Here is a 14,381-nt window from a genome sequence, read left to right as displayed (position 1 = left end):
TGTATTATCAGATTATAGCGTATATTCTTATTCGGCGTGCCTTGACTTTCAGTTCTCATTTTAGATATAGAACCCAGCAGCTGCTGACACCTAGCGACAGCGGCGTTCATTGTAAAAAGCAATTAGTGAATTAGTGGTATTATGGCTTACCAAAACGGGTAAATAACTTCTTATTTCGTTTCATTCTCGATAATGTATATTTACAAATCAGTCTGGGTACATACAACTATTTTTTTGTGAAACTGCATTCGATTTAAGCGCTCTTTTTACTGTCAAAATAAGCTCGATAAGACCATGCACTGCAGTGGGTCACGCAAACTTAAAGTAGTCTGCGTTTACATCGTTTAGTTTTGATATCTGTCCGTATTTGATTTCCAGTCGTGGCGGTGGACGTGGTGGAAGAGGTGGTGGAGATAGACGTGGAGGTCCTACTGTATCGACTAAAGTATTCGTTGGAAGTTTACCGAGCTGTTGTCGTAAGGGCGATTTACAAGCGTTATTCGAAAAATACGGTCGTGTCGTCGAATGCGATATAGTGAAAGATTATGGATTTGTGGTAAGAAAGAAAACCGTTTCATTTAAATGAACGCTTATTCTTAGCAGCCATTATCTCGAAATGATTTTAACTCTTGATTTATGTATCTGTTAATTCATAGCATTTTGAAACGCCAGATGACGCCAAAGCGGCAGTTGCAGGTTTAAATGATTCAGAATTCCAAGATGCCACGATCAAAGTAGAAGTAAGCCATCCTTACGTGTCTCAACAATTTAGGCATTTTTTATTACTTGAAGTATAGATTTCCCAGCCCAGATTTCCACAAAAATCATCCTACTTTCAAATTTCTTTTCTGGAAGGTTTTCATCAGAGTTTTTGCAGAGAGTTACCTTTGTTAATATTCCCATGTTTATTTTTTTCTTGCATTTAAGAATGTTAAAAAAAGATCTCTATCAATTTTTAATGTAAACTCTGCATGATGATGTCAATTCTTCCTATAAACTGCCACCCTGCCAAACATTTGAACTCCTGAGAAATGTAGAAAAAATGCTTTTGAAAAATGAATACAGTAGCTTTTTCTCCTATTCCTATAGTTATCATACAGCAGTGTGCGCCACAAACCAGGAATGGGTGTTCAAGGTGGCTGTTTTAGTTGTGGTAGTAGTGGACATTGGTAAGCTATACTTTCATTATATATTATCAACTATAGTTTTATTTACAACCAAATGGCTTGTGATCAAGTTGTTAACCTCATTTGTTTTATTCATTTTTAGGTCAAAAGATTGCCCGAAGTAAGTTGAGTTACTTTTATGGAAACCCAATTAATATACTATGTAGTTGTGATTAAATTAATAGCATTTATTTATGACCTAACGAAATAAGCTTCCTCTCGACTCAGGAATAGACAAAGCCCATATCACTACAAAGCAAATCTGTCCATGTAAAACTTTTAATTAACATCATTTGGATTCAATACCCCTAGATTTGTTATTTCAACTTATCTGGTTATGTCTGTATTGTCCTATTATAATCAGGGTGGCTACTTACAGAGAATTCTTAAAGAGATTTTCTTAACCCTTTCAGTGCGTCTACACCGCAATGCGGTGTATAAATTGGTGATGGATTTTGCTAGTACACCGCATTGCGGTGTATTGATTTAATTAGTAATTAGTGATTATCTCTCTTGAAAGAAGGCAGCACCTGTCAAACATAGTGAAATATTAGTAACTAACGATATACCATGCCGCGGTGTAGACGCACTACAGAGGTATTCCTGTTATTCAACACACTAGGGTGGAATTTTTCTAAATTTTCAAATTATCTCCAGCACTATAGGGTATTAATTAGTCAGCACTGAAAGGGTTAAAGAAATTTTTTTGAAAGTCAGCAAAGTTGAGACATGAAACATTGAAAAGTGAAATTGTGTATATAATCAAACAGTTTCCGTCTATGTTTTGCAGATTTTGGCTGTTTTAAATTATAGGATTCTTAGCAGGCAAAATCAGGGCAGGCAACTTGCGTATCAAGGATATGCAAATCAAATAAAAGTGGCCACCCTGGTAATGTAAATTGTAATGATTATACTTATGTACTATATAATTCGAATCAATTGCCGTTATTCATACGATTTATAGAAGTAGAGGAAACCGAGGAGGAGGAGGCAGAAGAGGCCGACGTACACCGCCACGTGATATGCCACCGTACGGAGGTCGCGATAGATACGATCCGTATTACGATCCTTATCCCCCGAGAGATAGATACCCTCCACCTCACGATCGGTACGCCGGACGTTACGATGATCCGTACGACCGACGGCCGCGATACGGCGGATCTTATCCACCTCCTGTGCAGGATCCATACCGAGAACGGGATCCGTATCAACGACCTCCGCCGGATTACTACAACAGAGATAGAAGGTACTCGTCAAAATGTTCATTTTGGAACCTGACTATACAAACTTCCTTTAAATCCCCTTACGCTTAAGTCATTTCTTTTGGATCCTGAAATTTGTCGAACTGAGAAAAAGAAATATCCGAGTTTGATAGTGATGTATAGGACCAGAAATTAGAAAGCTATAAGCACTTTATTCGAAAAAGCTCTAAAACACAAAGATAAATTTTAAGATAAAAAACCACATACAATATGAAAGAAGTGAGAATAACTAAGACATATGTCACAATTAATGAAATTTGAAAATTGATTAAAATGACCCAAAGAAATGTGGGTTTTGAGGATCTGAAAACCGTTTCGTATTTTTTCAGACCGCATCCACCTGACCCATACTTTGATGATGGATTTAGAAGGTAAGTTCTTACGATTATCTATGATGTTTATCGATTCGTTTAGTTTAGTATTCCGAATCTAATTCATACTTTCTTCGATAATTTTAGAAGAGATTCATACAGAGACAGAGATGACATCAGAGAGTGAGTAAATAGAAATCACTGTGTATTTTAGTTAGGTTTGATCATGTAATTTTAGCTTAGTTCAGTTCTAAGATTATGTATGATTTATCTATGATTCATTTCCGTCCGCCTCATATTCTAACTACCGGTTTACGGAATGCACTGTCGTTGATAGATACTTACATAATTACTATAATCAGAACAACGTGATGAGCTGGAATATTAATCATTTCTGTTGAAGGATCTTTGGTGATAAATGATCACTGTTATTTAGTGTTGTGCGTTTCTGTACCTGCCCATAAATAAGTGTGGATAATTTGTATGCTCCAGTCATTGAAATAGATCTGACCGCAGAGCCACCGCCTGGTTATTGGTATGTAGAGAACGATCCTCTACTCGTATTCTTATCATCATCGTTTCAATCGGTGGTGTATGAAAAATACTGGCTTTCAACGATACCTTACCAAAATATTTATAATCATTATGTGAATCAATTGATCAGCGCTGATTGATCAGTTTCCTTCACAGATGGCATCCTCTTTCCTGTCATTATTTGTGTATTGTATCTTTCCCCTCTAGTTACGGTCACGCTACGGGCAGTGTATCTGGTGCGCGAAGTCGCGGAATGCAACAGTAATACGATGATCGAGAATCGCGAACGAACGAACGAATTCCACGCGGCGGTCGGAAAATACAGAATTTACGATAATGTCGTCGAACGTCGAGGACCACGTGAAATATTATAGAATACTTAAGACAATAAGTAGAACACGGAAGTTCACATCGCTTAAAAAAAGCTATATCGTTATTAGAGACTCGCAGTAAATTCCATGTCGCAAAACAAAATACGCTTTATGTTCGATTGAAATGCATCACCTCTTAATGCATAAATGTTGTTTTATCGTGAACGTGGCGAATGATTTTAAAATTGATCACTTTCTCTTTTTGTAACCAGATTTTTTTTAACGAAAAAAAAATTGAATGCAAAAGCAACTAACTGATGATCATTGTCGATCTAAGATATCGTCGTATCTTTTTATGTTCTGTCAGTGTTGGCATTTTTAATAAATCTGATTTGTAGTAAAAAGCGCTCGTTTAATCTGATGAATCGGTTTAATTTACGCGTCGATGCGATTAGTGTTGAGATTCTGTTTGGCGGAATGCGGTCCATTCTTTCTTGTCGCTAAATTTCTTCAATTATCGAACTGTTTTATCTCGTATAAGACGTTGGCAAGGCTTAAGTTGTTCTTTTAAGACATTGATCAGATCCAAATTCAACGATGAGCCTTTATTTGTACATGTGTTAGGTATAATTTTATGCATTCCGAGATTAACAACAAAATCGTTGTCCTTAATGATAAGTGGTAGGTTGCATTCGGTTGCATTTCTCTTGAAATAATGATTGATTAATTTTTACATGTAGATTGATGGCGTATTAGACGACTACTGGCAGGCTTTAGATGGTGAGAAGCCTTGATGATACATTGATGTACCTATGAGATTAACATTTGCTTATCAAGGTAATATTTAAGATTACTTGTAGTATGTTTGCATATTAACCTGCGGACCGTAACTAATTGATGTTTGTTTGTATTACAGCAATTACTGTTGAAGACGAGTTGACATGTGACAGTGCATTTCTTCAGACATAACTGGACTTCCATACAAACATACACATGTACATGTATTTATAATAAAAATTCTTAATAAAATTGATTATGGTGTCTTTTATGTATCACTTTTTTCTGACCGACTTCGGTGTTCAACTTGTAGTACAGGATTAGATGTGTCAATACCAGGATGATCTTAACCCTCGGGAAAGCATCTAGCCATAGAAACACAGGATTTCACTAGTTCAATTCACAGAGGAAAACCAAGTCATTTTAATTAATGGTCAAAGATCTCCCAGTCTGAATACACGGTGGAACCTCATTACAACAAACTTCACAGGACCAGATATTGTGTCATACTGTGGACTCGAAAACGATGAGTCCATGGTTAATCTACCATGAAATTAATGTAATGTCTTATTTTAGGTTGAATATCTATACTGGTATTTGTTATATCCGATGAATCGTATCCAAGTTGGTTATAACAAGGTTCCACAGCATGATGATCCCTTTACAAATTCATCTAGGCACGGAAGCAGGATCTACTAGTCTGATTTACAAAGGAAAACAAAGTCATCATATAAAGTAAACCATCTTCATAATTTATTCATAACTATATAGATCTATAACTCCTATTCACATAGCACCATTCTAATGAAAGATATCTCACATTGAGCAATGAAACTATTATTAAGTACTATTGCGGAGAATTCATCAGTGCTGAGTAGTTATAAGATGAACTATGGTATCTATAATGCGGCTTCCTCTTGGACAGTTACATAGATCCATATCTGGTTGATTAATCTTCTCTGCCAGCAGCTCATCCAATTCTTGACGCATTTCTCGGACGAGTTCAGCTACCTTTAAATGAGATAAAAAATTTTGAATGCTCATTTTATGAATATATGAATATAGATAAAGTGTCAAAAATTTTAGTTACCTTGTGAGAGGAAGCTAGAAATCTGATCCAGCCATCATCCAAAGAGAGGATAAACCTAGAATTGTACAGGTCTATTGAAACTGATCCACCAAATAGAATCAGAGAATATGGTGATGCCATTGAACAATCTCGCAGGTACACCTGAAAAATAACCGGTATTTGTATCTTAAGAAGCATTTCTTTCATCTTGGCTATGAAATTGAGAAAAGATTCTTTCATATTCCAATCACCTTTGAAGTTTTCACTTTCTCATGGTAAACCAGGTATGGGCTTTCATAATAGTTCACTTGAAAATTGATAGAACTTGGATGTATGTTCACCTAAAAAATCAAATTACCAGCACCTATATGTATGCCATATCCTCTCTATGTTGGTACCTAATATAAGACATTTTATCTAGCAGTGTTTGACTTACATAACCATCAGCCTTAGTTTTTAGTTTCAATTCATCAGGTTTTGGTGGCTTCACAACCGCTCCTAAAGTTAAAAACATGCGTCACTATACACATGGAAGCTTGTTATCTTAATGATGACTAAATAAAATTCAGCCCAACTCACCTGCGCTACTGTCTTTATATCTTACTTCAGGCGTCATTATCTGTACCACATTTGGATAAAGAGCAGCACATAACATTGCAGATACGAGGCGAATGTTCTCACTGTTGATATTATACTAGATATAAAGAAATATACCGGTATATAGAAATAGTACATGAATGTAACATATCAAAATCCAGCTCTTAATAAGATAAGACTGCCTACCTGCTCTCCAGTAGCTTCCGATACCCCATCACTGCGATCTCGCACCCTTCTCTCAATATCTCTAGCTGTTATATTCTCAATTACAAATCCAATATCCGATAACAGTTCAACAAACTGACGCTTCAAACTGGCCAGCATCTGTGTATTATTGAGAGATACATCATTCGAGTGAAAAATGTCAAAAAACACATGTAAAATACTTCTAAATATTCAAACCTGCATAGTTTTTATCGATAGATAATTATCCTGGCAATAACGATATGCATATTGATGTCCAGTTTTACAGGCAGAGGTCCAACCTTTATAAGCCTTCAGTACAGTCAAGTGGTCACTGTTCCCAGTAGCAAACTCTAATTTCTTCTTGTCGGCGTCATCTCGTTTATCGAAAGGAGCCACCTGAATTTCCGAGAGGATACGAAGTCGTTAAAACAAAATGAGCAACCACTCAACCCTAAGCTTATAGCGAGATACATTATCATAACACCATAGTACTTACAAAAGGAGACTTAAAACTAAGACAAGCAGCAATGGTCAGGGCTGGGTCAAGACACCGGAAAATTGCACCAAATAACATCAGTTTTCCAATCCTTCAAATAAATACTGGTCCGTATGAGAATTCATTTACATACAATAACAGTAGTCTTAACGATTTTCATCAGTTATTTATATTTCACAATACCTGACATCAACGGGAAGGAAAGCCAGATGGTAACCCAATGGCGTCAACTCCTGAAAATATACCAGGTTTTTTAGTAACAGAAACGTTTTATCAAGATATAACAGTTGCATACAAATACCAGTATACCTCATTCAAATGCAAAGCTCCAAGATCTTGTAGTCTTTTTATAGAACTAAGTACACTCTCCGAATCGGGTGGCTCCAATAGATCCTTCAGCACTTTCTATATGGTAAAAGGATGAATTCAAACTTTTGAAGTGTCTTTATTCATTCTATCCTATTGGCGCACATCAAAATGTTGAAATTAGATTTTTACCTTAACATTCTTTCCCTTGAAATGTTCAAGTATCTTAATCTTAAGGATCAACTGTTCTAATGATGCACGCTGGATTTCTGAAATAAAAAAACACTTAAATCTATAGATTTCAGCTCTAGATAATAGATTCCAAATAGAATTGACATACCAGGAATTGGTTGATCTCTAATATTATGCTGAAATCTATGCTTTGTGAACAGGTGGAACGAAACACCGGCAGCCACTCGACCTGCCCTACCACTTCTCTGAACAGCATTAGCCCTAGATACCCAAACTGTATCCAGACTCTCCATACTCTTACTGTGGTCAAATCTACAAGAAGATTCGCGAGACGCTGGTAAAATTGCTCAATTTCTGATAAGATTTTACACCTAATAATATACCTTTTTTCTTTCATCTTTCCACAATCAATAACGAACACAACATCATCAATAGTAATCGATGTTTCGGCTATATTTGTAGCTATCACAATTTTTGTTACCCCTTCACGTGGACGACTGTAAAAGATCCCTTTATATGATGAGAAGTTTTATCCTTTTTTTCCTATTTCATGCAGTAAAAATTAGTACAATGATCTCTACCTGAATACAGCATGCTGTTCTTCCATTGATAACGTTGAATGAAGGGGTATTATACGATATTTGTGTTTTTGCTGTCCACCGAATGATGAGCTAGCCATTAGTTGTTCATAGAGTGTAGTAATTTCCGCATAACCAGGCAAAAATATAAGAACTGCTCCATCTGAATACTGCAATAGGAATAAATATGCATAATTGTATAACTGTGCATAACTGTGGGACCTCTAGATATATTTCTAATAGATATGCAATTTGTGGTACCTGACTTTTTCCTTCTGTACTAATCCATACAAGAATAGCTTCTATCAATTCATAGTTTATTTTTTCATGGTCCATCAATGACAGGTATTTAATAGTTTTTTTCATACAGTCTACAAGTAATGACCAAGAAAAAATTTCCATTCATAAGCTATTTGATCTATATGTCTGTTTTAAATGATGAAAGTCATGATCTTTTAGGCAAAATACCTGAATATCGTATAAACATCTGTTTGACGCTGAGATTCTCATCACGGATATTATCCTTCGCTGGTTTACCAGCAGAAGTTATAGTCATTCCATCCATCATATCTTCTATTTCTTCACGAATAGCATTAGCTATTTTGGCAGGTCGACAGAAAGGAGATCCTTCATCTAATACATACCTGGAAGGAATTTCCTCAATCTAGAGCTACAATAGCTTATCATGGCATTCCTAACAAAGTAAGAAATACTCACCCAGTCATTTCAATTGCCTCTTCAAGGAAAATCTTGTCAACCGGGAATGTTTTCCCTACAGAAGAATTTGAATCATTATCGGCAAGTTCTGAAACATGTCAATGCCGAAATTCTGAATCAAAACTACCAAACTTACCAGGAATATCAACAGCAGGACAATCCCCGAAATACTGAGAGAATAGATCAGCATTTAGGGTTGCACTCATCAAGATCAGTTTAATATCAGGTCTTATATTCAACAGATCACGCATTACCATCATGAGAAAATCACTGCAAATACGATGTATCAGACTGCAGACATATGAATCAGTATCACCGGTACTAACAGCTGAATGTATTTTACCTGTCTTCACTTCTTTCGTGAACTTCATCGATGATGATGTGAGTGACTCCTTCTAGATCCATGTCTACTTCTAATCGACGCAATAAGATTCCCGTTGTACAGAACAACAGGCGAGTTAGCCGAGACTTTAATATAATAACAAGTATGATACCGTTAATACTCATTACACATCATAAAGACCAACGCACATGACGCAGGGAACATGGAACACATGAACCCGGAATCAATACTGGGAGCTAGCAAATACTGATACTTGACAAGTTCCCCGATAAACCTTAGTAAATTTATCAATTCACCTGTCTGTTTTCTAATCTGATCTGATATCCTACAATACCACCGATTTTATCACAACGTTCCTCCGATACCCTTTCGGCTACGGCCATTGCAGAAATACGTCTCGGCTGTGTCACAATGATGTTACAAATTTTCCCCTGTTTTTTACCAATAAATGAATCGAGAATAAACTGAGGAACTTGCGTCGTTTTACCACAGCTGAAAATAAAATGTACGCATAACAGATAGAAGGCTATGTACGAGTACCCGATCTAAATTTCAACTAGATATTCTAAACTTACCCAGTCATTCCACTAATAACTGTCACTTGATTATTTGCAATTACATCTATAACAGTATTCTGCATATCCCAGGCAGGAAGTTTCTTTCTTTGAGTCAAGATTTTCTGATAGCTATCACGTTTTACCTACAATAGAGGACATTATGAAATACATGTACTATCTAAATATATGCTTTATCAGTTTCTGTCTATTTCCATTTACCATAGCCTTGAATTTGTCTCTGATACGGAGATCATCTTTGAACGAATCCAATTTCATATTAGTTTCATTTCCTCTATTAGCTCTTCTAATTGGCTTTTCTACAGATTTCATAGATTGTTTTGTAACATTTTCTTCTTCCTCTGATACATTTCCATTGTTTGAAGCGTCAACGCGATCGCTGTCCTCCATTTCATGATCATTATATTGTAGTTTTTTGGCGTGATTTATCCTCGATATGATCGGTTCTGTTAAGCTGTATAAATGTTCAGGTTTTGATAGTATATTCACCCACTCATTTTCATCGTCTAAAATACTGACTAGAGTAAACACTATTGGCATTGCATTATCAGAAAGACAAGATTTTGCCTCCTCAATCAACCTCATGGTCATATTCAAACAGCAGTATCTAGGAAGTGCATCATTAGTTGATGAAAATGCAACTATCGGACACTGATACGGATACTTATTGTCTTTAGGAAAACGTATTTCTAACTCGTAAATATAAGCGCAATTATTTTCATCTGGACAATCAATTGTTGTGTCAGTTTTTCCTGAATAAGCAGTTTCAACTTCTAATACATGCTTATATCGGCACCTACGACCGTAACGACAAGATCCTTTTAGAAAGAATCGGCATGATTCATTAACCGTTGATTCGGTTTGAGCAGTGATAGTCCTTGCCGACGGTTGCTGTTTCCTTTGTAGTAGGTCATTCAGCGAAGGTAAATCTATTTTTATAGACCATACACGGTTCGGAAGTCTTTCCTCGAATGATTCTCCGTAAATTGATGATAAAGCTAGCATTTCTTCCTGACGCTGCTCTGTTACTTCTTCATATGTGGCTTCACAGTCCACTGGTGTAAGAGACACATCACAAGAAATCGAAATAAGGGATTCCAAGGCAGCTCCGACATCCTTGTCATTTTCATTAAGGGCATCTAAACATCTTTGCTTATCAAACCCATACCTCAAAAGAAATTAATCACACGGGTATTCATGAGAACATACAGGAAGTATGAATACCAGCATGAGAAATTTATGGTATTTCAAAATTTTTTACCTTTGTAGTTTTTTCAATGGAATGCCGAGTAGATCTTCATTAGCTAGGTCACCCAATGTAGCACCAACTACTATACCGTGAGATTGAGAACCTTCTATTTGTAATTTGTTGTCTTTTGTCCAATAATGAGATACATCTCGATGATCCAAAACGTTGACTGTAGCCCTGAAGTATTTATAAAAACATATTCAGAATGACAGAGAGTCAGAAACAAGGAATCTAGCCTAACCATTAACCCTTACCCAAAGCCTCTATCTGCATCACTGTCATGTCGATGGACATCTACAAGCATCTGATAAACCATATCTTGATTTTCTTGAGACATGTGTAATGTTTGCATTGCGACCTTACTCGGCGGTTTACGAATGATCCTGTAAGAATTTTGAAAAAAGGCTTCATTAATAAAATGGAAGTCCACTTTCATCAGATCAGAATCATTACTCATGCAGATGAAAACTGAACCATTACCTCTGTGGTGGTTCGTCATATGATTTGTTGCTTTTCATTAAAGGTATGTCATCATCAGGTAACAGATCATAGTTTTGTTTTCTGCTGCCTCCGAATCCTTTGCTGCCGATGCCTGTGGCTGAACCTCGTCCTCCTCCTCTATTTCCTCCTCCTCTATTTCCTCTTCCTGCGGAACCATTACCTCTTCCTCTATTAGCCCCTCCCCCTACCGTACCACGACCACCCCCACGGTTCGGTTTACCACCTCTTCGTTTCACTGAATTCATGGTAGACTATAGCAAACTAAATTCTGAAATAAAAGAAATTCGATGAAATATAAGGTTTTAGCGCTGGTTGATTTTATAAAGTAAAATTCATAAACAAAACAAAAATTCAATGAATAAGTAAGTGCCGTAGATATTGTAAGCAACTGCCGACACCTATTCAATCCAATTCTTTTTTATTGACGAGTTGACAAACAAATCGGCATGTAGGATACGTGAATCGACATTTCTGTTCCTAGTTATATGAACAATCATGTAGAACCAAAACTTAAAATACCCTAGTTTAGATATAGCCTACTTACGTTGAATGTCATTTATGAAATAAACCAAAATTTCAGTACAATACAAATTTCGAAATCTAAAAATCCATGGAGGCTGCCATTTTAAGTAAGCATTACAACCCGGAATCGGACTTTTAGCTGGCACAATTTCACTGGTAATGGGCGAGACACCGGGCACAGCACCATGAATCACCCCCGCCGGCGGCAGCGACGGTGGTACGAAACTGTAATTGGATGGACTCAACAAGTAATTAGCCACGGCTGGTGCATGCGCGGGCTTGGATTTTTTTACGTTGCTTGGGGCCCGCGAAAGGTCGTGCAATGTGACCCCTTCCAGCACGGCCCCCGGGGCGGCGGCCGGGCGATAACCGCCCGTCACGGCCGGCGGCGGCCGACACCTGCTGTGGCCGCCTTGGACCCTCTACTCATCCGCAACAGCAGCCCATAAGAGAACTGTCTTAATCTGGTGGGCCGAAAAACTGGCTGGTACCCGCGTAGAGACCCCGCATTCGACGTGGAGCCACTCAGTCGGGGACCCGGAGAACCGGCCAGGGGCCGAGAGTTTGCTTCTACGGGAAACAAACAAACCCCTAAAGACACTAAAAATCATTTATGGGCGCATGGTTGGGCGGATTTATTTGCAGAACGAGTTCCGGATGGCAATGAAATGAAATTTTAAGTTCGCTCCACGGGTGCCGTACTATCCATGCTGCGATGCCCCATTTCAGCTAGTTATTAATTAAATGTTCACGCATACCCCCGACATACAACATACTAAATTAAGGAAATATTAATCGTTGGTTTTAATATACAATACGTCGTTATCGAAAAGCGTTGAGGCGCGCGTGAAACACTTCAAATGGTCCCTTGGTTACCGTTACTGCTCAACGAATAATGACTATACGACAGTGACCATTAGTAACAACAAGTGTCTCTACTGTCAGTCAGCCAACGAATAACGATACTTCGGGATTTATTCAAGTATCGTATTACGCCTTCAGTTCTATTCAAATTACTCGAGTGAGAAAAGAGAATCGGAACTTCATCTTGAAATCCCTTTGTACAGCGGGGATATAATAAATAGACTGTTCTAAACGAAATAATGGCTACAGAAGGTGAAAATGTCGCTGCATCACTTAACGATTTCCCGTATAATCCGAATCGTAGATTAATGGTATGGGAATGTTTGGAAAAGGGCCGCCTGAGGAAACTTGGAATAGCGAATCGTTATTCGCGACATTTTGTCCCCATGCTCAATCGTAGTATAGATGGTCAGAGCGATCGGTCTTTCTCAACAGGTTGGTGTTATAGTTTTTTTTTCATAGATTTGTTATCTTTTTTTTGGTATGAAAACAGAAATGATCGGTTATTTTGGTTCCTTTTTACGAGTATGTAATTGTTCATTTATTACAGCCAATTCTTCGACTGGGTCAACAAAATCGAGGTCAACTGCAATCATCAATTTTGACCGTTCGCAGAATTCACTGGCTCCATTTGCCACTCAAAGCAAACCGACTTGCGGTTATTACTTCAGCAGGATTACCGATAATACTAAGAAGAAATTTGGCATACCGCCTAGTGACCTAGTGAAGTGGAGGTCCCAAACGGCAACGGCCGCAGTTCAGCAGTAAAACGTCTAATCAATCTTCGATCTATCTAGATAGATTTCTTCTTTTCAAGCATATTCGTAATAGTGAATTTCTGTGCATATAACTGTGTAATAGTGGTGGCATTCTAAGTTGGTTTATTCATTGCAAAAGACCGTTACATAATTCATTTGATCCAGCTAGACGTATATATCCGATTTCTATATATACCTGTGGTTTCATTCAAACATTGATAATGTCTTCTTAACGCACTTTTTACGAATATTATGTACATATTCCTCGTGTGTGAATTAAACTCGTTGTGTAGTTTGTATAGATTATTTTTAACACTCATATTCAATTTTGGAAAGTTTTTCGCACAGCTCCTGGGCGATGACATATATATCATCAACATTCAACGTATAGGATCAAAGAGAAGAGATAACATCGATCTCAGTGTTTGCACTTCCAAAAATGACACATAAGTTTATGACACTCAAATACGAAATGTTCTAGCTTTCTCATTTGATTTACACCAATAATCATTTTACAAACAGATCCTTTATTTACCTATAATGTATTATACATACTTGTTATTGACTTAAATTTAGCAACCGGTGTTTTATATATGAAATCAGTGACCGTTCTTGCAGAATGGTTGAATAGAAAAAGTAAATTGTGAGAACCTACCGTGTAGTGTCGGTTACCCTTTAAACTAACAATTAGCCAAGCGAAGCCTTTTTCTATTCGCGTTAATGGGTCTTCAAGTGAAATTCGCTGATTGGTGAAATATTTTTCCAGAATATTTTTCATTAGACATGATATAAGGGCTGGGTTATTTTCATCTTACTATCATTTTATGGCTCGTTAATGTCATATTTATCTGACCTACAGAAATTTGCAACACTTATTCTCTTGTTTCCAAGATGTTGACTGTGTAAATAAAACAAGTGTTTGTCCAACCAATGTTTGTTTGTTATTCATATCAACATAAATATCTGCCTTAGATTTAGTCTCAAAATCATTTGCTGTGGGAAATAGAGATTTCCATCTGTATTTGAAGTTGCAAGCGCTGGAGTTCGGGCGCGCTAACTTTCATCAT

General features: G+C 37.2%; 3 protein-coding genes across 4 annotated transcripts; 2 read left to right on the top strand and 1 right to left on the bottom strand.

The window, feature by feature from the left end:
• Positions 1-86: 86 nt before the first annotated feature.
• On the top strand, positions 87-4,624 carry LOC141908745 (RNA-binding protein lark-like). Of its 2 annotated transcripts, XR_012619632.1 has the most exons (10): positions 87-158; positions 379-556; positions 657-740; positions 1,090-1,169; positions 1,270-1,287; positions 2,131-2,412; positions 2,758-2,799; positions 2,887-2,922; positions 4,325-4,421; positions 4,501-4,624. XR_012619632.1 is itself a non-coding variant. In XM_074798921.1 (9 exons), exons 1-9 carry the CDS (start codon positions 142-144, stop codon positions 3,536-3,538), a joined length of 795 nt encoding a protein of 264 aa, XP_074655022.1. In that variant the 5' UTR covers positions 87-141; the 3' UTR covers positions 3,539-4,241. The 2 variants fall into 2 exon arrangements, 1 of the variants encoding a protein (XP_074655022.1); XM_074798921.1 differs by lacking the exons at positions 4,325-4,421; positions 4,501-4,624 and adding an exon at positions 3,481-4,241.
• Positions 4,625-5,104: 480 nt separating this feature from the next.
• On the bottom strand, positions 5,105-11,787 carry LOC141898191 (putative ATP-dependent RNA helicase DHX57). The gene is made up of 26 exons (XM_074784027.1): positions 11,715-11,787; positions 11,150-11,438; positions 10,924-11,052; positions 10,682-10,846; positions 9,622-10,588; positions 9,421-9,545; positions 9,142-9,337; positions 8,846-8,970; positions 8,639-8,772; positions 8,503-8,557; positions 8,254-8,429; positions 8,047-8,156; positions 7,789-7,955; positions 7,591-7,704; positions 7,356-7,519; positions 7,208-7,284; positions 7,019-7,114; positions 6,893-6,942; positions 6,710-6,800; positions 6,430-6,609; positions 6,214-6,351; positions 6,010-6,124; positions 5,867-5,928; positions 5,682-5,771; positions 5,452-5,592; positions 5,105-5,372 (listed from the first exon to the last, which is right to left on the bottom strand). The coding sequence occupies exons 2-26, from the start codon at positions 11,413-11,415 to the stop codon at positions 5,226-5,228; spliced, it is 4,080 nt and encodes a 1,359-aa protein (XP_074640128.1). The 5' UTR covers positions 11,416-11,438; positions 11,715-11,787; the 3' UTR covers positions 5,105-5,225.
• Positions 11,788-11,843: 56 nt separating this feature from the next.
• On the top strand, positions 11,844-14,207 carry LOC141914856 (uncharacterized). Its single transcript, XM_074806180.1, has 2 exons — positions 11,844-12,991; positions 13,107-14,207. Exons 1-2 carry the CDS (start codon positions 12,796-12,798, stop codon positions 13,322-13,324), a joined length of 414 nt encoding a protein of 137 aa, XP_074662281.1. The 5' UTR covers positions 11,844-12,795; the 3' UTR covers positions 13,325-14,207.
• Positions 14,208-14,381: the final 174 nt, after the last annotated feature.

Source organism: Tubulanus polymorphus, chromosome 1 (genome assembly GCF_964204645.1).
Source record: "Tubulanus polymorphus chromosome 1, tnTubPoly1.2, whole genome shotgun sequence".
NCBI classification, from domain to species: Eukaryota; Metazoa; Nemertea; class Palaeonemertea; order Tubulaniformes; family Tubulanidae; genus Tubulanus; species Tubulanus polymorphus.
The sequence above is the reverse complement of the archived record's forward strand: the minus strand, read 5'-3'. Positions and strand labels throughout refer to the sequence as shown.

Bases quoted from the DNA above. Each gene is read 5' to 3' on its own strand.
- LOC141914856 (XM_074806180.1), top strand. From the start codon at position 12,796: ATGGCTACAGAAGGTGAAAATGTCGCTGCATCACTTAACGATTTCCCG. The intron at 12,992-13,106 runs GTTGGTGTTATA...CATTTATTACAG, and splicing joins CGATCGGTCTTTCTCAACAG to CCAATTCTTCGACTGGGTCA.
- LOC141908745 (XM_074798921.1), top strand. The intron at 2,413-2,757 runs GTACTCGTCAAA...GTATTTTTTCAG, and splicing joins TACTACAACAGAGATAGAAG to ACCGCATCCACCTGACCCAT. The intron at 2,800-2,886 runs GTAAGTTCTTAC...CGATAATTTTAG, and splicing joins TTTGATGATGGATTTAGAAG to AAGAGATTCATACAGAGACA.
- LOC141898191 (XM_074784027.1), bottom strand. From the start codon at position 11,415: ATGAATTCAGTGAAACGAAGAGGTGGTAAACCGAACCGTGGGGGTGGT. The intron at 8,773-8,845 runs GTAAAATACATT...TCGTATTTGCAG, and splicing joins CACGAAAGAAGTGAAGACAG to TGATTTTCTCATGATGGTAA. The intron at 6,943-7,018 runs GTATACTGGTAT...GTATATTTTCAG, and splicing joins GAGCTTTGCATTTGAATGAG to GAGTTGACGCCATTGGGTTA.